Source organism: Euphorbia lathyris, chromosome 1 (genome assembly GCF_963576675.1).
Source record: "Euphorbia lathyris chromosome 1, ddEupLath1.1, whole genome shotgun sequence".
NCBI classification, from domain to species: Eukaryota; Viridiplantae; Streptophyta; class Magnoliopsida; order Malpighiales; family Euphorbiaceae; genus Euphorbia; species Euphorbia lathyris.
The window spans coordinates 119,724,212-119,747,968 of record NC_088910.1 but is presented as its reverse complement, the minus strand read 5'-3'; the positions used below and the strand labels follow the sequence as shown (position 1 = coordinate 119,747,968).

Here is a 23,757-nt window from a genome sequence, read left to right as displayed (position 1 = left end):
TGTTTGTTAGGCTCAGCAGGTAAAGCATCATATTTCATCTTATAACGACACACTTGGACAGTGTGTCCATTTTTCCCACAGAAGCCACAGTTGACCTTCCGTTTAGGATATCTCACTGACTGGTCAGCACCCCAGTGCTGAGCGTGCCAGCACACCTTTATGGTGTGTCTTTTCTTCCCACAGAAGTCAGACTGGACATTCCGCTGAGGATTCCATCTCTGCTGACTAGTACTTCGGTACTGAATATTTCTTTTATTCGGAACCTTGAGTTGGTTCTGAATAGATGTGACATTCTTTTTCAGTTTCTTAGAATCTGATTGGACCTCGGAGACAAACTTTTAAAATATTTCTACGTTACTATGCAAAGTTGAGTTGTCTTGGAGAAGATATCGAAGGTCACTCAGTTTGACCTCTTCAATCTCGTCACATCGCCTGCTGAGTGCTCTAACCTTCTTGTTACACTTTTTGACAAGTGTGTAGAGGTCACTCAGGGAATTTATCATTTCATTTCTGAGCAAGGGTAGTGATATTACCTCAGTTGAGTGTGCCTCATCGTCAGATGCAATGGAGGGGTCAGCATGCTCAGAAACACAAGGCTCAGCAAGCTCATCTGCCATGAAGCAGATCTTTGCTGACTCAGTGGCATCGTCTCCTGATGATGATGACTCATCACTATCACTTCAGGTTGCCACCATTGCCTTCTTGTCGTTCTTCCTTTCCTTCCTCAAGGTAGGACAACTTGATTTGATATGACCAGTTTGATGACATTCAAAGCATGTGATTAGCTTTGAGCTGTCCTTCTTGTACTTGCTGTCGCTGGACTCAGCTTTGTACTTATGAAACTTCTTGTAAGGCTTCTTTGAATACTTGTCATTCTTTCTGAACAGCCTTTTCATTTTTCTAGTGAACATGGCCATCTCTTCATCGTCTGTTGAGCTCCCATCAGTGGAGTCAGCTTTCATAACAAGAGACTTTTGCTTCTTGTCTTCAGACTTCTCCTTCACATCAAAGTTCTTCATTGAGATCTCATGGGTCAGCAGCGAGCCAATGAGTTCATCATACTTGTAGGTGGTTAAGTCTTGAGCTTCCTCAACAGCAGTTTTCTTGGCTTGCCACCTTTTAGGAAGACTCCTTAGTATCTTCTTGACTTGCTCTTCCTCAGTAAAGATCTTGCCAAGTCTCTTGAGCTCGTTGATAATGTTTGTGAACCTTACGTTCATCTCAGAGATTCCTTCATCATCATTCATTTCAAATAGCTCGTACAACCTCATGTGCTGGTTCACCTTGGACTCCTTAACTTTGTTGGTTCCTTCGTAGGTGACTTCCAGTTTCTTCCAGATCTCTTGCGCTGACTCACAACCTGAAATTTTGTTGTACTCTGCAGCATCTAACGCACAGTGAAGCATGTTTATAGCCGAAGCATGATTTTGTAGCTTCTTGAGATCATCTTTTGTCCATTTAGTCTCAGCTTTAACAACCGTTTGGCCATCAATAGTTTCAACAAGAACAAATTGGCCTTGGGCTATAGAAAGCCATACACTCATATTTGTTGCCTGAATGAAATTTTTCATTATGTTCTTCCAAAAGGTATAGTTAGACCCGAAGAACAGAGGAGGCCGAGTAATAGACAGTCCCTCAGATAAAATCTGAGTTGTCTGATTTCCTGGGAGGAAACGAGTGTTGTTCTCAACCATTGTGGGGATCAGCTCAAGATAGTTATATCTTGCTCAGTGAGCTGTTAAGCTCTGATACCACTTGTTTGTCCCTTATAACGTGACAAGTTTAGTTCCAAGGGGGGGGGGGGGGGATAGGAACTATTTAAAATTTTGTCCGTTTAGGCTGACTTCTTTTCTTAAGAAAAGGTTTACACAGCGGCGCTAAGTAGTTTTAAGACACAAGCTTAGTCAACTTGTGACTAAGTCTGTTTCTTTTCTTGAGTTAGGAGATAGCACTTAGAGTCTATTCCTGAACTCAGCTTCTTAGTGCACTCAACTCAGCGTGAGTTCGTTACTTAGTCAGTTTTATAGCAAGCAATATGTAAAGGAGTTTAAGGGTTAGAAACATGTTACTCAGCAGACATATCCTGGTTCTGCCTCTCCGCCTACGTCCAGTCCCTGGAACTCGTCCGAGCTTTTTGAATTCTCTACTGAGCTCTTTAAAGGTAGAGCACGAAACCTTTTACAATAGAAGCTGAGTATACAAGAGTACCTTCCTTTATACCTCTACTCACTCCTATAACTACCGCTGAGTACTATAACCGAGTACTCAGCCTCTCCTTTCTATTCTTCTAGAAATGATAAAGTGTTTGTCCTAAACAACAATTGCTAAGACACTTTAGATGATTGAAAATCACTCTAGATTTTTACACAATAATTGGAAATTGGTGTAAGGTTTTTGCTTTGCTTTTCTCACAGAATTTCGTGTATGAATTTGGTCAGCGTTTCGACTAATTGAAGATCTGCATCGAATGAAGCAAATGAGAGGCCTTTATATAGTGACACTTCAAGCACCGGTAATTTTGAATTTCGAAATAACCGTTGGAGGGAAACGACTTCCTGTTGTTGTCACTCAGTACGTGCTCAGTGTCGTTGGCCAATGAGATTCTTGCATCTTCTGTCCACGGCAGTGCTCGATAGCTTTTCGTCCGGAGAACAGAATGTTTCGACATATTTGGCAAAGTCTTCCAGACAGCTTCTTGTGCCTTCTGAACTTTACCCAAAGTAGAAATACTTTGTCTAGAAGTTGGTTCTTGTCTGCCGCTGTCTTGTACTTCTTGTCGTTCCACTCAGCAGCTTCATCTTGAAGCACTTGAGAGAAGGCTTCTCGATCCTTCTTCAAGCTGAGCTTGTGCTTTGTACAAAACGACCGTGTTTTGAAATCTTGGGCCGTGAAGTCTTGATGTGTTGACTTGGGCTTGACTTCCACTTATGGGCTTTTAGACTTTATATCTTAATGTCTTATAAATCAATAAACTCAACATTGAACAAACACATTAGTATGAATAAATCAAAGCATTTAAATTTAATGTGTTAGAATATTTTTTATTATCAATTACATAAATAATTTTGTCAAATCAAAATCATGTGGAAAGGTGTTTCAACAAGTACTTCAAAGGAATAGATCCAATAAATCATCAGAACATATTTGAAGTGTTCGGGAAAACTAATTGGAGCAAGAAAGATGATAGTGAAATCATTACTATTGCAGTGTTGAATTTTATACATCATTGTTTCATCACCACCGAGAAAACTAGGTTGGTGAATACTAATTGGATTGTTCTTGTTGATTATCTAACCTTGTTTGATGTGTTCCCATGAGGAGAGGTGGCTGGGGATGAGACGCACAAGATGATGACTTGAGCCATCTCCAAATGACGAAAAACGATTGAGTTTGGAGAAAAGAAAGCCCCTGCTATATATCAACTAGGAGGGTTAGCACATGTAGTCGAGGTATGAATATTATATATATTATTTACGTAGAAATTGTTAAAATATTGTTTACTTATTTGTTTGTCTCTTTTGTACATGTTTGGATATTTGAGCTTTGGAAGGCGTCAGAGACCTACTACGTGAAGAAACAAAATTGTCTCCCCTATGCGTGTTTAGATGGAAAACGGCTAAAGTCCCGATATTCCCTCAAGTGTACGAAATGATAAAGGTGGTCATCATATATCCATTTAAGCACTCATATTGGAATTAAAATCATATTAATTATCTCTTTGTTTGTGATTGTAGGATGTTGCTCGTCAACAACTTATACTTGTTGTGGAAGATGCTGATGAGAAGACTATTTGGTATAAGTTGCTCCTTGACCACATCGAGTGTCATGTGGTTGATCTTGCGAAGTTGTTTAGGGGATATCTTGTTGATCAGGATGGTGAGGTCAAGAGGGACATTAAGGCCGAAGATCAAGATAACGGGGATGATGAGGCCAATAAGCAAGATGATGTGAGTGATGGCCTCGATGACCATGATGATTGTCCTCGGGCATCAAGAGTGGTGCAAAGTGCAATTTGCAGATTTGTCTACTCATCTCTCTGAATTAAGTGCTCGGGTTTCCATATTAGAGAGACATGCACACCTTATAGGATTCTTGCTTAGGAATTTAGGGATTTCAATTCATGGATTTATGGATTTGATTATGATAAATTGGAGATTATAGGTGGTTTTCACGCATGTATTTATAAGAATTGACCATGAATTAATCGGACGAAAATAACCTCAGCAGTCACATGCCTCTTTTTTGCAAGCTCGGCACAAATAACGTTGTTTGACATAAATGCCTATGTTTGTTAACGAATTGAATTACATGATACCATTTTGAATTTTTAAACCACATTGGTTGCGATTGAAAATAAGTGTAACCACAAGATTTATTTTTTTACCTTTCCAATTATTATGTTTTTTTGGACGATAATTATTATCCACCATGCTTTAGCAACTAAGTTCTATTTAGGTATATTAATTTCACCAATTATCTAATTTGTGACAAATTTGATAGTAAGACTGAATTTGGGACGGAATATTCCATTATTGAATTTTAGTCACCTGAAATAAATGGGATGATATATAATTATATATATAAATATAAATAAATGTAATTTTATATATTTTTTAATATTTAATTGATATTCGGTCGGTTTCGGTTAATCGCGGTCTTTAAAATATTGAAATCGTAACGGTAACCATAAACCACTATTTTTAATTTTAAAAACTGTATACTTGTCCATCGATTTTGATTAACTTTGATTTTAATTAACTTTATTTTGGGTTCGGTTTTTTTTATTTTACGGATTTTTTTTCGCTTGTAGCATTGTTTTTTAGAGTTTACAATTTAGTATTCTTCCGTGATAAAGCTCATTTTAGAGAATAAAATGGGATAAGGTACCAAAATAGGCCTAACGTTTTTGGGGAAGTACCAATTTAGACTCAATATTCAAAATAGCACCAACTTAGACTTAACGTTCACAAAATAGTACCTTATACCTAATAAAATATAAATCATATACATATAATGAAGTATATTCAAAAATCGTTAAAAGAAAATAATCAAAACTAGCAGTTCAACCGCCTTACTTCCTGCTATGCCGTCGTCGTTTTGAATAATCGTACTTCCTTCTGGTTTCTTTCTACCGATTAAGATTAGGAAAAGAATTAGATTCCAACCCAAATAGGGTTTTTCTTTTTTCCTTGAATTGACTCAATTACTATATATACTATGTTCTTTCTCTGTTCCACAGTCAGTCACAGATCGATATGGCGAAACGGCAGAAATTGGATGACATTGATTACATAAGTTGGTTACCGGATGATCTACTTTTGATTATACTCTCAAAATTGAATATCCGAGAAGGAGCAATAACCACCGTCCTCTCCACCAGATGGAGAAATCTCTGGACATTACCTTCTTCAATTTTCAGATTCGATGCTTCTGACTTGATTCCTACTAATACACACTATGTGCAACAGTACGTTAAAGACTACCAGGCCACCGCAATCAACATCAAATTCGAAGTCATGGTCGACAAAATCCTCCGGCAACATTCAGGTGAAGTTATCGATCAACTCTATATTTCCTATATTCCTTGTTACTATGAAGCTAATAAGATCATCCCCCGTAAGCCCTTGGTTAAAGTCGATAGTTGGATCGAAATTGCCAAACGGAAATCAGTTCGAACTCTTGATTTGAGTTTCGAACGATTCAAGTCTTCTTGTTATGAATTCCGGTCGTTGAAATCACTCACATCCACAACATTGTTGTCTCTCGTCACTCTCCGATTGAAATTTCCACCAGCATTATCCAGTATCCAGATTAGCCGTTTTCTATCTAGTTTTCCAAATCTTGAGGAGTTGTCGATTGTAATGCCTAATTGTCGACTGAACCGCCTGAGGATTGAGGGCCCATCTTTAAAACTGAAGCACCTCGAGTTAATCGGTCTTGGAATCAGTTTTCTCAGCATATCTGCACCAAATCTCGTGTCATTTAACTTCGCCGGCTATCGGAAAATCGCAGAGGTGTGTTTGGAAAATACTCCTCTACTCACCCTATTATCCTACTCTGAATTTAATTATTGTAAAAGACAGGAGACTAATTTGTTAGAGCGCTCAAGTAGTACTCCACAATTCAGAATTATCCTACGTATCCCTGCTGAACTGAGAAATCTCAAGCAATTGAATTTCACATTAGGAAAAGCTGCAAATGGAGGGCTGTACTCGTTCTTTAGCTTACTGGAGGCTTCTCCATGTTTGTGTAAATTGTGGCTGAATTTGGGGCTTTTTACATGTCCATTGATACCAAATCAGAGGCTTGGTATAAATCAATGTCTGGAGGAGGTTGAAATTGATGGTTTCAGTGGGTTTGATAATGAAGCACAACTTGTGATGTGCATAGCTCAGTTTTCACCATTGTTAAAGAAGATAAAGATCCATCCAAGTTTATCAAAGTTGTCAATTTCTCAGAAAAAGGAAATTTACACCAGTCAATACAATGTCATGAGTGTTCTTCAGTTGTTACAATCAAGGCTACCTCAACTAGAGTTGCTGATAGTATAATCAGTACATGTTTACTTCTTATTTATGTCTACCTTTGAGAAGTTTTTTTTTTTTGGATTATTAGATTTTAAATTATTGAAAGTTATTTTATTATCTTTTAGTTATCAATTTTATATGATTTGATTATCTTATTAATTGCTCCATCATAATCAAATTTATCTACAATTTAGCTCTTCAACATTTTGACTGTAATAACTTGCGGATATTAGAGTGAGCAACACAAAACCAAAATTTTGGTTAAAGAGATGGTTCTTCAATTAGTCCAGCAATAACTTGCAGTAGCTCGCGTTTTCCATAGGATAGACAGGAACCGGATGAAATTTGCTATTAAAGTTATTCAATATTGAATTCATAGTTACAAATGAAAAATAGTTACAAATGAAAAGGGGTCCTTTATTGAAATCCCTATCTAAATCTCCATAGCAGATTAAATATATATTTTTAGATATCTCTTTTAACTCATAACTATATAAATAGTTAATACTTAATATTGCATATACACGCCTTTCTTCCATAACATAAACGTATCTTAAATTCAATCGCATTCTAAAATCATTTTTTTATGTTGAATCACAAAAATAAGAATATGTTAATTAATTTTTCGATCAAACAATGTTTGTAGGTAAAAATTTGTAAACTTTGATCTTATATATGTATGCGGTAATAAAGTTAGTCTTTATAATTGTTACGACTAGTTACAACAATAATTTACAAGGAATGTTTTTGCTTCCTTTTTATACTTTGCCTATATTTTAAGGGTTTGAATATAATCAGAAAAATAATCTTTTAAGTACTTATTAGGGTTGTTTTATAAATGACTCTTTGACTTCAAAGTTATAAGTTCTGATTGCACAACTTGTTTTAAGTGCAAAAATATCTTCTGAAATCTAAACACAGCTTCTTGAATTTTGACAGCATGTGAATCCCTAAAACATAAATATCTTCCAATTTCCCATTTCAGCTTTCAATTCCAAACAGGGTACGTGTTGTCGTAATTAATAAGTTTGTTTCGAAACAATTAAATAAATTTCTTAATCAATCGAGGTCGAAATGAATTCATTTTCTGTCGAACCAGGCATAAGTAGATCAAAACTTGGCTCGAATACAATCCTATATAAAATGCAGTTTGAAGATTTGTTTACACTTTTATGCAAGGTGTGATTTTTGGCATTTGCACTACAAGAAAATAGCTAGTTAGCGACCGATTTTAGCGACCAGATCAAATTCGGTCGCTAATTAACGACTGTTTTGGTCGCTGATTATTAACCAGTCACAAAGAAGTTAGCGGAAATATTGGCACCCATCTTACCGAATAAAAAAAAAGAAAAAAGAAATTAAAAATAAAAAGAAATTTAGAAAAAAAAAAGAAAAATAAAAATAAATATAAAAGGAAGTTGAGAAAAAGGGAAAACCTAAATCAAATCGACCTAAAGCCCCCCTCTTCTCTCTTCTCTGCTCTCGAGCTTGACCTAGCCGCCTCTCCTCTCTTCACTGCTTTCCGATCTCCTCATAAGCCCCCTCTCATCTCTTCTCTACTTTTCGAACCTGACCTAAGCCCCATCTCATCTCTTCTTCTCCGACCTAATCTCTCTCCTTTCAGACCTCCGACCTGATCGCTCTGCTTTCTATACGACCTATTTTTCTGACTCTAATGGATCATCTTGGAGCAGGTGAGAACATTTTTTTGTGTTTGCTGGAATTTATTGGTAAATATGTTTCTCTGATTCAATCCTACTGCTTCTCCTATTAACTCTCATTTTTTAATCCGTTTTTCAGTCTTGTGGTTGCGAATAAGGAGAGCCAAAAAAAAAAAAGGAAATAGCAACAGAAATTAGAGTATGTCTCTTTTCAATTCTGCATATATATGTCTCTTTTTTAAGGAAAAAAAATCTCCTTACTTGAGCTTTAGAGTCTGAATAAGGACTCATGCCTTAGTCAGAGTGAACTAAAAGAATTAGATGCAGAACTCCTAATTAATTTGATATGATATTGAATGTACCTAGTTACCTTGATGTCTTTATATTGGCTAGATCTATTGAAGATGGAATGTGATATGTCTTCATGAGTTCATGTTCCCCAATTGGATTGAGTCCTAAAAAGAGTTGGATACAGACCACTGCCTCTTGCAGATGCCATTTCGGTTTTTAAGTTCTGATATGACTCTTAACACATGATTTTAGATATATCTAGTTTTTTAGAAGTCTACCAAGAATATAGTTTGTTTAACCCAACCAGGACTTGCTCAATTGGTAAACTTGGTAGAATCATAAGTTTAATTCCTAGCCCTTTTCAAGATATGTGAATTTACTTAAAACTTGATATCCAAAGCAAAATTTTTAATTTTTTTTATCATTAAGGTTTGGTGGAAAAAGATGAAAGGAAGTGGTGTGGATTTATTATTTATCAAGGCCAGCTTTGTGAAATTACATTATGTGAAATATATGGCAGGTATGGGGATCTTTACACTGAGAAGAATGTTGCTATCAAACAACCTTGATGAGTGCCTTTCTCTTTCTATTAGTAATCAAACTCTGAATGATGTAAACTATATGCATGAATATCTCAAACAACAGAATCTTCAAGAAATAGCAAAACAGGAACTTCTCAGGGTAGCAACATCTCTGGAAATAGCCTTTTTTTCGGGGGAAGTGGGGATGATCACTCTCCCTTTCCAAATGGCCAGATCTTACCCACTCCCAACTTGAGAATTTTCTCCTTTGTAGAACTCAGAGCTGCCACCAGGAATTTCAGGTCTGATATTGTGCTTGGCGAGGGAGGTTTCGGTAAAGTCTTCAAGGGTTGGCTCGATGACAAGACCACTGGAAAGCTTGGAACTGGAACTGTAATTTCTGTTAAGAAGTTAAATTCCGAGAGCTTGCAAGGCTTTGAAGAATGGCAGGTAACTCAAACTCCAAAGCACTTTCATTATTGGCTACATTTGTTAGGAAAATAGGGAAATTAGAATAGCAAGTCATTGAAATGTGTGTATCTTCAATCAGGTCAGGACTTTTGGGTTATCATAATCACATTTGAGATTATTTTATACATCTTTAATTTCAAATCTGGTGGTTTATTGCAGTCGGAGATCAATTTCCTGGGAAGGCTTTCTCATCCGAACCTTGTAAGGCTGATAGGATACTGTTGCGAGGAGAAGGAGCTTCTCCTTGTTTATGAATTCATGCAAAAGGGAAGTTTGGAAAACCATCTATTTGGAAGTAAGAACCCGATTATATATTCTCTTCTGCAACTTCCTATCGATATACATTCTGATTATGCATTACTACGCATTTCAATCGATTCAGGGGGTTCAACCGTTCAGCCACTTCCATGGGAAACACGGATCAAAGTTGCTATAGGAGCAGCCCGAGGCCTGGCTTTGTTACACACATCAGACAAGCAAGTTATTTATAGAGATTTTAAGGCCTCAAACATACTGCTTGATGGGGTGGCTGCCTACACTTCTTTAACTTATTATTTTCTAAATTTTCTTACATTCTTCTTTCTCTTTTATCCTATTTGATGTATGTTGCACGGAAACTCCTCTTCCGTAATGTTTCCATGTTTCATATCCATTTCCTAGCTATGCTTTACAAACATGTTTCCCTGTGGCCGTTTCCGTTTTCAGTTTCCATTCTAGTGCAACATATAATGCGAGTCTATGCTTGTGTTTTGGATGATGGCAATTGACACAAAAGTGTCATTTTAACCTGTAATTTGTGACTTGTTGCAGTCATACACAGCAAAAATTTCAGATTTTGGTTTGGCAAAATTGGGGCCTTCAGAGAGTCAATCTCATGTAACAACAAGGGTGATGGGAACATACGGCTATGCTGCCCCGGAGTATGTGGCGACAGGTAAATATATGGCAGTCCTAGTGCATATCGAAATAATCCTGCAGAAGAACGCAGGAAATACAAGTATGATGTCGATAAAGAAATGACCCTATAGAAGTTTGTTGATGATGAGTGGAGTCCTGTTGGTAGCTTTAATTGGCTTGCTACTCATGGAACTTCAATGAGTCGCACAAACTCTTTGTTAAGTGGGGATAACAACGGTGCTGCTACACGCTTTATGGAAGACTGGTTTGAAAAAAATGTTGCTGGATCTGTAGATGTAGCTGATGGAATCCCTCGAAGAGTCTCAAATATCATTCCGAACCTGCGGGATAATTGTAAGTTACTAGTTTTCTACTTGAGATATGCTTTGAAAAGTGCTTTAGAAAGAGCAATCTGTCCTTTCAGGAAACAATTTGATCTATCTGCTAGGGCTTTTACCTTGCATGATTTCCTTTAAGACAAACTCCACCGTGTTGTAGTGAGTAGGGGAATTATTTATCGGGGTTAGTTTACCTTTACGTCTAAGTTCAAACATTATTGGAGTTGTCAAACGTAGTTGAGGTTGCTATTTAAGCATTGCTCTGTTTCTTTGAATTTTATACTTTTAATTGGTCTTAAAAGCTTCTATTTCAACACATTCTGGTCAGTTTTCACGCTTTTGTGTTATGTTGATACTGGGATTCATAGTTATTTATCATGTTCCAATTTTGGTTGCTTATTGTTTTTATGTGGAGATCAGATAACAGATTGTCCGTGCTTTAGGAAAATTGACGATTTCAACTGTGTGAATTATTATTATGAATTTTTGTGTGTTCAACTGCGGTTTATAAGCTCATAATTATATGGTTCCTTGTTTATTAGGGTTGTTGTCATTGCTGCTGCTTGTTTCTCTTCTTGCAATCAGTTCAATACGGACAACCAATTTATTAGCTGCTGTCAGAATTATAATGACCGGTATCCTAGAAAGTGAAAGACGAGCGATTGACAGAAGTTGGAGATACAAGAGCGATTGTACAGACAAGTTAATGTAGCTCTTAGATATATTTTGATATAACTTTATAGGTTAACCTTTTTATGAAATAGAATTTTGACCTCACATATTAGGTTAATCTAGATTATGATATCTTGTGAGTTATATTATATATTTTGATACATTTAAGCATCATATATTAACTCTTTGTAAATACATTTCTAGGTTTCATGAATATTGTTTATTGTTGTATGTTGCGGTTAATTTATTGTGAAGGTTAAAATATGTTTATAATTGTATTTAATAATCCTAATTGTAATTATAATTATTATCATATATAAAATTTATAAATTACAAATAAATAAATTGTCCAGCACATTACGACGAGATTTGCCATCCAACCAATAAGAGAGCAAAATGTTTCTAAATTACCGACAAATGTTCCGTGTAAACCGGTCAGATAATAGGTGGATCTAGCTAATTAGTGACTGCTTTTTAGTCACAAATGTGGTCGGTAAAAATTGCGACCACTCCTAAATCAAACAGTCGGTAAAGTCTGCGACTATTGCCAAAAACAGTGGGTGTTTCTCTAGCGACTTACCGACCGAATGATTTTGGTCGGTAAACCGCTAATTTCAGTCGGTAAATTGCTTTAGCTATCGCATCAGCTACCAAAATTACGGTAGCTAACTAGCAGTTTTCTTGTAGTGTTGGCGGAGTTTATAGGATTGTAAGATTTGTTTACTAGAAATTAGAATGATGTAGTACTTGTTGGTTTCTAATTTTCGAAACTATTTGTTCGTCTTTTAATCCTAAATATAGAGATAAAAACTGTTTAATAAATTTTCAAAACAGCCAACAGTAAACAAGAACAGGATTAAAATCAAATGAGCCCCTAATCTCAAATCTATTAGTTTCCTTTAGTAGAAACTAGGTGATGTAGTATGTAATCAACAAATTATTAATGAAACTGCAAGCTTTGATTTTATTTAAATGTATTGTGTCACACTATGAAACTTTGGGAGCGAGTGATCGAACAAAGGCTAAGGAGGACGGTGAAGATCTCGGAAAACCAGTTTGGCTTTATGCCGGGAAGATCAACTATGGAAGCCATCCATAATGAGACAATTAATGGAGCACTATCGAAATAAGAAGAAAGACTTGCATATGGTTTTCATTGACTTGGAGAAAGCATATGATAAGGTACCAATGGAAGTACTTTGGTGGGCCTTGATAAGGAAATGCATTTCGCGGAAATATATTGACATCATAAAGGACATGTATGAGGGAGCATGCACGAGTGTATGTACTAGTGTTGGGAAGACTGAAGAGTTTCCTATTACAATTGGAGTGCATCAAGGTTCCGCACTAAGCCCATTTCTTTTTGTCATCGTTATGGATGAACTAACAAGTTCACTTCAAGATGGTATACCATGGTGCATGCTGTTTGCAGATGATATTGTGTTGGTTGATGAGACGAAAAAAGGAGTGGAGAGGAAGTTGGAACTATGGAGACAAACTCTAGAATCGAGAGGCTTTAAGTTGAGCCGAAGTAAGACAGAATATTTGGAGTGTAAGTTTAGCGGCCATAGGAGTAGGGAGGCAGGGACAATCACCCTAGATGGGAGAGTTGTTCAGGCCTCGGATTGCTTCTAGTATTTAGGATCTATTATCCAAACGGATGGAGAAGTAGATGGAGATGTTGCTCATAGGATTAAAGCTGGTTGGTGGAAGTGGAAGAGTGCTACGGGTTTCCTTTGTGACCCCGGTATGCCTAATAGATTGAAGGGAAAAATCTACTGGACGACAATTAGACCAACATTGTTATATGGTACGGAGTGTTGGGCAGTGAAACACTGCCACATCCATAAGATGTCGGTGGCGGAGATGCGTATGTTGAGATGGATGTGTGGTCATACGAGAAAGGATCATGTGAGTAATGAAATAATTAGGACAAAAGTAGGGGTCACATCTATTGAGAATAAAATGAGAGAAAACCGACTAAGATGGTTTGGCGCCATGTGAGACGTAGAGCGCTTGATGCGCCGGTTAGGAGAACTGAAGAGTGGCAAAGGGATGTAGTGGTGAGGGGTAGGGGAAGACCTAAGCAAACTTGGAGGAGGATGATCGAGAGTGATATGAGTTTACTGGGAATTGAGGAAAATATGGTAGTGGATAGGACGGAGTGGAGGGAGCGAATTTGTGTCGCTGACACGACTTGATTTCACGATTTTATATGATGGTTCATGTTAGCTGACCCCGAATCATTTTGGGACTAAGGCTTTGTTGTTGTTGTTGTTGTGTTTTGTATATGGAAACTTTTGTAGGATTATTCTATATATTGACAAAAACTACTGCAAATGTTGAATTGTTTATGAGGGTGTTTGTTTCAGCTTTTCAAAGCAGCGTTTAACATTTTACTCCAAACCGCGCGAAATAGTGTTTGGTTAGGTTTAAAAACAACATTTAGCTCTTTTTTGTTTCCATGGAAATAATTGCATTTTAGAGTTTTTCATGAAAAGCTTAGCTTTTTGTAAACCATTGCTTGTAGTTATTTGATATCGGCAACATTATTTCTATCTCTATAATATCATTACCGAAAAAACAAGTTTTGCTCCGTTCAATAAAATTTTATTTTAATTAATTAATTAATTTAAATTATTTTTATTAATTTGTGCAATTAGTTTTATTTTATAATTTATTTGTTGATAAATTTAAAACATGTTTATATTAGACATTTTACATACTAGCAACAACAACAATCCAATATAATTTTACCTAACACTATGAATTAAACAGCTAATAGCAACAACAGTTACAACTATTAGCTAACAGTTACAAAATATAGAATAATAAATTATACATGTTAAAAAACTATATAATTTTTAAAAAGTCTGATTAAATAATTTACTTTAGCGCTCTCGATCTAGAATAATTGGGTGTTTGGTTGCTCATTTCCATGTTCCGCCACTCCAAAATGGTGAGTTTTAGGTGTTTGGTTATAAAAACAAAAAATACTGCATTTTGAAAAATCAACTTTTTCCAACAGTAAACAACAACAGAGAAAACAGTAGATAAACAAACAGGTCCTAGACTTGGCAATAGAAGTGAGATTATGTTAATATTCAAGTAATCAATTACACTCATACAGATAAAATTCAGCAACTGTGAACTAATTACAGGAAACCCAAACTCAATTAAAAGAACTAAAGATGTATGAGAAAGCAACTTTTTGGTCTCAACTAACACCTGTAATAATAATTTAATACTACAAGCAAGTTGGAGTGTGGAATTACTTATTAAGCAAACTAATAATTCTTTTAAAAACAAAAGAACTACTATGTACACCATTGTACTATCATTTCTAAAAAAACATAAGAAACGGAAATATAACATAAGAAACGGAAATATGAGAAAATATGTAAATATTAAAATTTAAAATTAAAAAAATAATTTTGTTACAATATCAATATAGAGACTACCCATCCCTTTTGGTTTTTTTGTTACCGTAGTTATATTCAGAATAGGATAATTTGGTGAGTAGAGGAATGTTTTCCAGATATACCTCTGTGATTATTCCGCGGCTGCCAAAATAGTTAAATGAGACGTGGTTTGGTGCAGATATCCAGAGAAAACTCATTCAGAGACCCATTATCTCGAGCTGCTTTAGGTTTAAAGATGGACCAGCAATTCTCAGGATGTGTATTTCCTAACTTTAACCAAACAACATTATATATCATGTTAGCGGATAAACAACAAACAGGAGCTAGAAAGAGGAGAAACATATGCCCTCTAAGAATTACATCTAAAAGAAACCAAGGAACAATGAAATGAATAGACACGTTAGCATTGAGAAGGGCTTGTCTAACCACTAAATGGGCTGCCTCATTCGCTAACGAAGAAGTAAAAATCAAAGAAAAACTTGGATTATTTGTAAACAGTTGATGGCAATTTTCTATTTATACCTCCAAAGTCTGAAATATCCAACCGACCACCAAATACACTATCACAATTTTCGCACCTATCTCGAATACCACATTCTGGTACTTCAGTTCAATCGCCCATAAGATACTGTTCCGCAATGCTACCTCCTACCATCTTTGGTTCCAGCACGTTTCATTTCGGCATGCTAGAAAATGACTCTCAGCATATCGTAACACCGTGTTGCATTTCAAGTTGCATTTCACCATGTTAACCTCTGATCTGCTCCATTTAATGCCCTGTCTGCTGTCCGACTCTACTAGCCGAGGTTGCGTAATCCTATCAGCCATCTTGCTGTCATGCCATTCTTGGCCGAAAGTTTTAGTTTGGTTCCAACAAGCAGCAGCTGTCCTAACATTCTGGTTTACAGAATTTATTGGTTTGGCTTTCTGCCCGTTTTACAAAACATCAGGAACCACTCGGCTACATATTCGTAGCTACTGTCTGGGTTAGGGGCCGCTGTCATTAGCTGCAGGAACTTATTTCCTCCTTTTCTCGCGTACAATATGTTTAATGTACATAAAATGGTTACAATATATTTAATTTACATAAAATTGGATATGTTACCAAAAAAGCAATTCCTGCGGTTAAGAATAAATCTACTCCTAAAATTTAAAATGATACACTGTTGACTTTAACATTGGCAAGATGAATCAACCTTCTACATCATGAAAAATACAGATATTTTATTCTTGTAATACAAATTGCATAAACAAAATATATATAACACACGAATTCTACGTATAGCTAATATGGTAACCTCGAATAAAAAAATAGACAGGTTGCATAAAGTTGTACAGGTATAAGAAAAAGGAAATAGAAAAGGAAAAGCTATAGTGGTAAGCAGACAATTTACAAAAACAAATGGATGAAATGACAAAAAGTTTAGCAAATAGATCAAAGAGGTATATCTCAGCCAAATATATGAACATCATCTGTGCAGATGTGAAACACAACACATTTAAACAAAATCCAAGTCTGCAATTTCATTAATAATTTGTTGATTACAGACTACATCATCTAGTTTCTACTACTACACAAAGCTAACACATTTGAGACTGCATCATTCTAATTTCTACTAAACAGAGCTCACAATCCTATGAAACTCCACCAAATGCCACAAATCACACCTGATATAGAAGTCAATAAACAAGTCTTCGAACTGTATTTTATCGAGGGTTGTAATCGAGCCGAACCGAGCAGAGTTTTAACCTATTCATACTCGGCTCTAAAGAAAATGGACGAACTCGAGCTCAACATTAATGTTGAAGTGCTAATTGTAGATAAAATTGGTTTTGGGGGCAAACAATAAGATGATTAAATCATATAAAATTGATAACTAAAAGATAATAAAAGTAACTTTAAATAATTTAAAATCTAATAATCCAAGAAACAAATTGACATAGAAGGAAAAATGGAGTGATTACATTATCAGGAACTCCAGTTGAGGTAGGCTTGATTGTAACAACTGAACAACGCTCATGACATTGACATTGTAATTTTTGGTGTAAATCTCCAATTTCTTAGATATTGACAACTTTGATAAACATGGATGGATCTTTATCTTCTTTAACGATGGTGAAAACTGAGCTATACACATCACAAGTTGTGCTTCATTATCAAACCCACTGAAACCCTCAATTTCAACCTCTTCCAGACATTGATTTATACCAAACTGCTGGTTTGGTATCAATGGACATGTAAAAAGCCCCAAATTCAGCCACAATTTACACAAACATGGAGAAGCTTCCAGTAAGCTGAAGAACGAGTGCAGACCTCCATTTACGGCTTTTCCTAATGTGAATTTCAATTGCTTGAGATTTGTCAGTGCAGCAGGGATACGTAGGATAATTCTGAATTCTGGACTAGTTGTGCGATCTAACCAATTAGTCTCATGTATTTTACTATAATTATATTCAGAGTAGGATAATTGGGTGAGTAGAGGAATATTTTCCAAACACACCTCTGCGATGTTCCGATAGCCGACGAAGTTAAATGAGACGAGATTTGGTGCAGATATGCTGAGAAAACTGATTCTAAGACCGATTATCTCGAGGTGCTTCAGTTTTAAAGATGGACCCTCAATCCTAAGGCGGTTCAGTCGACAATTAGGCATTACAATCGACAACTCCTCAAGATTTGGAAATCTAGATAGAAAACGGCTAATCTGGATACTGGATAATGCTGGTGGAAATTTCAATCGGAGGGTGACGAGGGACAACAATGTTGTGGATGTGAGTGATTTCAATGATGGAGGTCTAAGTAGCAATTCAGAATAAGAAGACATGAAACGTTCGAAACTCAAATCAAGAGTTTGAACTGATTTCTGTTTGGCAATTTTGATCCAAGTATCGACTTTAACCCAGGGCTCACGGGGGATGATCTTATTAACTTTATAGCAACAAGGAATATAGGAAATATAGAGTTGATCTATAACTTCACCTGAATATTGCCGGAGGATTTTGTCGACCATGTCTTCGAATTTGATGTTAATTGCGGTACCCTGGTAGTCTTTACCGTACTGTTGCACATAGTGTGTATTAGTAGGAATCAATTCAGAAGCATCAAATCTCAAAATTGAAGACGGTAATTTCCAAAGATTTCTCCATCTGGTGGAGAGGATGGTGGTTAATGCTCCTTCTCTCATATTCAATTTTGAGAGTATAATCAAAAGTATATCATCTGGTAACCAACTTATGTAATCTCTTTCATCCAATTTCTTCTGCTCCGCCATTACCTATCAATCCCTAATCTTCCTTCCGTTTAAGGGTGAATTTTTACCGAAGATGAGAAGGAAAGGGAAGGCGACGGTGATTGGGGGTTATAAATGCGACTGCTTGCTGCCAGAATTTCTTGTGGTATATAAATAGAATTTCTTCTTGCTGCCAGGAGTTATTATTTTGCAATAGTTTTTTTTAAGAGTAATTAAAGTTTAATGTTTAACTTCCAAACTTTAATCTGGTTAATGGAAGTAATATAGATTTTATTAATTTTTTTTTTTGTCCCGGCAGTATAAATTTATCTTTACTTCTGCTTCGTATTTAAACTTTCAAACGGGAGTTAAATTTTAACTCTTATTTCCATTCTATAAACTTCCAAATAAGTTTAATTTTTAACTTATTAATTTTTAATACTTTTTATTCCATTACTTCATTTAATTCTCACATCCATTAATCTCTAAACTTCCAAATCTGTAAATTATTTTACCATCACATTGTTCCTCTCATATTTAAACTTTCAAACAATAGTTAAATTTTAACTCTTATTTCCATTCTACAAACTTCTAAAATAAATTTAATGTTTAACTTATTAATTTCCAACACTTTTCATTCCAATACTTTATTTAATTCTCACATCCATTAATCTCCAACTTCCCGACCTGTAAAATATTTTACCATCGCATTGTTCCTCTCTATTATTCCACATATCGATCAGTTAAGCAATGACTGAAAAGAAACAATCAGATGGAAGATTAAATAAGTTGGTTGTCTGTATTACTTATTAGATGATTTCTGATAAAATGGCTATGTGCACGTCCGGATCTAAATTTCTAGAATTTATACATTGATAGTACTATATATTATAATTATTAGGTGTATGATTTTTATTTGGTGCTATAGGAAAAGTTTGGAGTTAATTCGATGATTTTATGTGTAAATTAAAAGTTTAAATAATTTTTAGAAGATTATAGAAAGATGGAGGATCAAACATGATATTTACCAAATTTCTTCTTTTCCTTTTCTTTTTCTTTCATTTTCATAATCAATTTTCTCTGAATTGGGGTGTTTTTATGTTATATTGCAAGAATGAAGGGCTGATTAATGTTTATTTCAGATAAGTAAAGACAAAAGCCAAACATGCTGGAAACCGCTTGTTTCGCAACTGCCAAGAGGAGTGGAGCCTTTCTATGATCCAGCGGTTATACGCCGGATATCCTGATGACGGACAACGACATTTCAGAGGTGGGCGTGGCAGAGGCTGCAGACGAAAAGGAGTTTCAGGAGAATTTCCCAAAGTAACATGATGACAAGATGTGTCAACCCTTGAGTGTTCAAGGGTCAAAAGAATCCTTAACCATATCTGTTTTGTTGATTTGTAAGGGAGTTGACTTATTTTCTATTATTATTTTTGTAAGGATACCTTCGGGTACCAATTTTGGCCCTGGTCCTTCTCCTTTAAATAGATGTAGAAAAGGGAAGTTAGGACATGACCGGATAATTGTAGTTTCAGAAAAAAAGAAAGAAAGTTTGTAGTAGAAAAGAAAGGAGCTCTAATGGAGGCTCTGAATGTATCAAGAACTGCTGATTACTCACTGCTCAATATGAGTGAGTGATCCATTTTGAATGGGCATGGCAGTCCGGGCCGGTAATGTAAGTCTTATAACATTTTCAATGAATTTTCAGTATTTTGCCAATGATGTGTTGATGAGGGTTTACCATTCTGTGCTTCTGCACTTATACATGTGATAGATGAATGTTAGGACACTGCTTGCATCTTCACTGATATCTCTATCAATCTCGCAACCTCGAAACAGACATGCTAGATGGTTGTGTCAAAGGTTTTCTTAACCGAAATGCAGCTTTGATCTTAATGCAAGGAAGAACGTTCCTTTAGGACGCTATTGGTTCTAGTAAATCTTAGGAACTTAAGAACACACGAAAGTTGACTTAAGTGGGCATAAAAGCTGATACTTTGACTTCATTGGTAATCTCATTATTTCTATTGAATGTTGTAAGACCTTGCACAACCTGTTCGGCAGTGCCTAGCCTGTTCTACTCCTCAAACTGTCATCAATCTGTTATAACTTTCGTTAAATTAGCACTCTTTGGTTTTAAACGATCAAACTCAAACAATCAACCCTATTAAGAAGTGACCTACACACACACACTGTTCAGCAACGATTTCTAATATAATTTTGAATCTCAATCCCTGTGGAGACGATACTCAACTTATCACTTTATTACTTGTATCTAGTGCACTTGCTAGAGTCTAATTTGAGGACAACAATTTTACGTTTGATTAAATACGAGTTGGTTTGATAAAACACTTATTTGGTTACAATATTTTATAAGGTTTTGAACTCAAGAATGGATACAAGATTATATATTTTTATAGTTTTGGTTTACTACTTTGACTATATTATGAACTTACGTTTTGAGTATATTTTATAAGGTTTTGATTAAATCACTTTATAAACGTATATATGTAGCTATGTTAAGTAAAGTTAGTTTTTATGGCTGATAGTTTCTTACTGAGATTTTTGTCTTACGTTTTTAAATGTTTTAATGTTTTTAGGTGAGAAAGTACATGATATAGAGAAGGCTACCGACCGATTAGGCAAGATTTGGAAGTTGGTTGTTTATTGTTAGAATTAGGGTTAGAACTTTGGTAGTTCAATTGTAATATAATGATATTTGGATAAATTGGAGACTTCTAAGTATTGATTATGATCTTTCTATTTCACGTTCGATGCCGATTGAAGTCGTTTAGGGTCGGGTGTGACAGTTTGGTATCAGAGCTCTAGGTTAAATTCTTCGGACCTAAGGTTGGTAGTAATTGAGGAATATGGATATTTGGTGATAGCTAAGAAATAATTTGATTTTTTTTTTTAGGATTGAGTAACTAGCTAATGAGGTGTAAAAATGAGATTTGATGGTTAGCAATATCTAGTTGTATGAAAAATAGTAAATTATTTGATATTTGGTGATATGGGTTATGAGAAAGTCATAACTTTGAGCTAGAGATATAGAGAATTGTCTATATAGGTGCTGCTGGAAAATCAGATTCGTACCTGAATCTTGTGATGCATTTTTAGACTAGATATAGGCCGAATCTGTTATGGAGTCCTGAACGAAAGTTCTTTATTTTTATCTTACGTTTCCAGGGGTTTTTGAATCGTCTTATTCGGACTCCGTATGAAGAAGTTAGGCTATAAACGGAATATGTAGGTCATTTTAGCTTTAAACCAGAAGTTAGTTTTTGTTTTGATTTTTCTCCAAAGTATGACTTGGAATTGATATACAGATTGCTTAAAAATATACGTATCTCAGATGTGAAAGGTTAAGAGACTTTGAAATGATATGATGAGTTTTGAAGTTAATATATATGTGATATGTGATTAAGAAAGCGAAAATGTGGAGATTTCAATTAATTATTTTAGAGGTTGATTATAAATTGGAGATTATGTTAACAAGTTATGGAATCTTAATTGAAATAAATGATATCCGAATTCCAGGTACGGATCTATTGTTGAACTTTATCGGGTTGAAGTTTAGAATTATTGAGAGTTATATAAATGATGTTTAGAGAGATACCGATGTTAGTGATCAATGAGAAGTAAAATGTGAGAATATATTAGAGTTCATGATTTGATGATTACATATGAAAATTTGGTAAGCTTAAATAGTGTTTGAGGAAATAATTACGATATAATTTTGAGGACAAAATTTTCTGATCTTAAGCACAGTTTGAGATAGGAAATTAAGGGATAAATATGATATAAGAGGATATATATATATATATATATATATATATATATATGTTGATGGTGAAGTGGAGCGGGAGCGGGCCTTGAACTATTTGGAGAAAGCGGACCCGAAACTGAGATTTTGAAGATAAAAACGGGTTGTTGGAATTAAGCGTTTTCATACCCTAATTTTGTTGGATGTATTGTTGAGCAAAGCTGAGTTTGCGCACAACCATGCTGTTAACCGCAGTACGGGTTTCAGTCATTTTGCTGTGGTTTATTCTGTTGTTCCTCGAGGCCCACTTGATTTGGTGTCATTGCCAGATAAGACACGTGTGCATGGGAAGGCAGAAACTTTTGTGAACAGCTTGGTGGAGGTGCATAAGCAAGTTCATGATAATCTTGTGACGGCAGCAAGCAATTACAAGAAATATGCGGATAAGAAGCGCCGACACGTGGAGTTCGAAGTTGGGGATTTTGTTTGGGCTGTCTTGACTAAGGAAAGGTACTCTATGGGCGATTATAACAAGCTGTCTGCTAAGAAGATAGGGCCCGTGGAGATTGTGGAGAAAATCAACCCAAATGCTTACAGGTTGAAGTTGCCTAGTCATATTCGCACTGCAGATGTTTTTAATGTGAAGCACCTGATTCCTTTTTCTGGCGATTCTTCTGATGATGACAATTCGAGGGCGAATTCTGTTCACCCAGGGGAGAATGATGAAGTGGAGCGGGAGCGGGCCTTGAACTATTTGGAGAAAGCGGACCCGAAACTGAGATTTTGAAGATAAAATTGGGTTGTTGGAATTTAGCGTTTTTGGACCCTAATTTTGTTGGATGTATTGTGAGCAAAGCTGAGTTTGTGCACAACCATGCTGTTAACCGTAGTACGGGTTTCAGTCATTTTGCTGTGGTTTATTTTGTTGTTCCTCGAGGCCCATTTGATTTGGTGTCATTGCCTGATAAGACACGTGTGCATGGGAAGGCAGAAACTTTTGTGAACAGCTTGGTAGAGGTGCATAAGCAAGTTCATGATAATCTTGTGACGGCAGCAAGCAATTACAAGAAATATGCGGATAAGAAGCGCCGACACGTGGAGTTCGAAGTTGGGGATTTTGTTTGGGCTGTCTTGACTAAAGAAAGGTACTCTGTGGGCGATTATAACAAGCTGTCTGCTAAGAAGATAGGGCCCGTGGAGATTGTGGAGAAAATCAACCCAAATGCTTACAGGTTGAAGTTGCCTAGTCATATTCGCACTGCAGATGTTTTTAATGTGAATCACCTGATTCCTTTTTCTGGTGATTCTTCTGATGATGACTATTCGAGGGCGAATTCTGTTCACCCAGGGGAGAATGATGAAGTGGAGCGGGAGCAGGCCTTGAACTATTTGGAGAAAGCGGACCCGAAACTGAGATTTTGAAGATAAAAACAGGTTGTTGGAATTTAGCGTTTTCGGACCCTAATTTTGTTGGATTCGGCCCATTAAATCAAACCCATGGCGGACGTGTTTTTTAGCCATCCGAGGTCGTTTAGGGCCTCAAATCGGCCTTTTTGTGTTTTATCGCACTTTTCCTGTTTTGTTGTTTTCCTGTTTTGTTGTTTTCCTTTTAGGTTTCGGATTAGGTTTTATGTGTCAGCCTATATAAAGGCTCGACCTCCACCTTATGTAAGGCAGTTATTGATTAATAAAAATCTCAGAGTTTAATCTCTTTCTTCCAATTTTCGTTAGTCGTGCGCGATTCAACGATAGTTGACGGTTTTAAGCTTTGTTCGTGCACGGATATTCGTTTAAAACGAAAGTCTGTTTATTCCGCTGCATCAGTTGATAATTGAAATTTTGTAGTACATATATTGTTAATATAAGTTATTTTTAGTTGAAGTTTGTGTGATTATAGTTTAAGTTTATATAAGGATCAAATTGAGTGTTTATAGGTCAAATAAGAAAATCAAATGATT

At 35.9% G+C, this 23,757-nt stretch overlaps 2 protein-coding genes across 2 annotated transcripts; both read left to right on the top strand.

The window, feature by feature from the left end:
* Positions 1 to 5,052: 5,052 nt before the first annotated feature.
* Positions 5,053 to 6,715, top strand: LOC136214378 (putative FBD-associated F-box protein At5g56690). Its single transcript, XM_066002874.1, has one exon. It carries the CDS (start codon positions 5,256 to 5,258, stop codon positions 6,549 to 6,551), a length of 1,296 nt encoding a protein of 431 aa, XP_065858946.1. The 5' UTR covers positions 5,053 to 5,255; the 3' UTR covers positions 6,552 to 6,715.
* A 2,393-nt stretch (positions 6,716 to 9,108) lies between these two features.
* Positions 9,109 to 11,636, top strand: LOC136219267 (probable serine/threonine-protein kinase PIX13; the record flags this gene model as incomplete). Its single annotated transcript, XM_066006602.1, has 5 exons — positions 9,109 to 9,450; positions 9,631 to 9,766; positions 9,854 to 9,996; positions 10,282 to 10,722; positions 11,249 to 11,636. Coding segments are annotated over 4 exons (831 nt in total), but the record flags the coding sequence as incomplete, so codon positions are not given.
* Positions 11,637 to 23,757: the final 12,121 nt, after the last annotated feature.

What these genes read in the sequence shown, in the direction of transcription:
- LOC136214378 (XM_066002874.1), top strand. Translation starts at nt 5,256, where the DNA reads ATGGCGAAACGGCAGAAATTGGATGACATTGATTACATAAGTTGGTTA.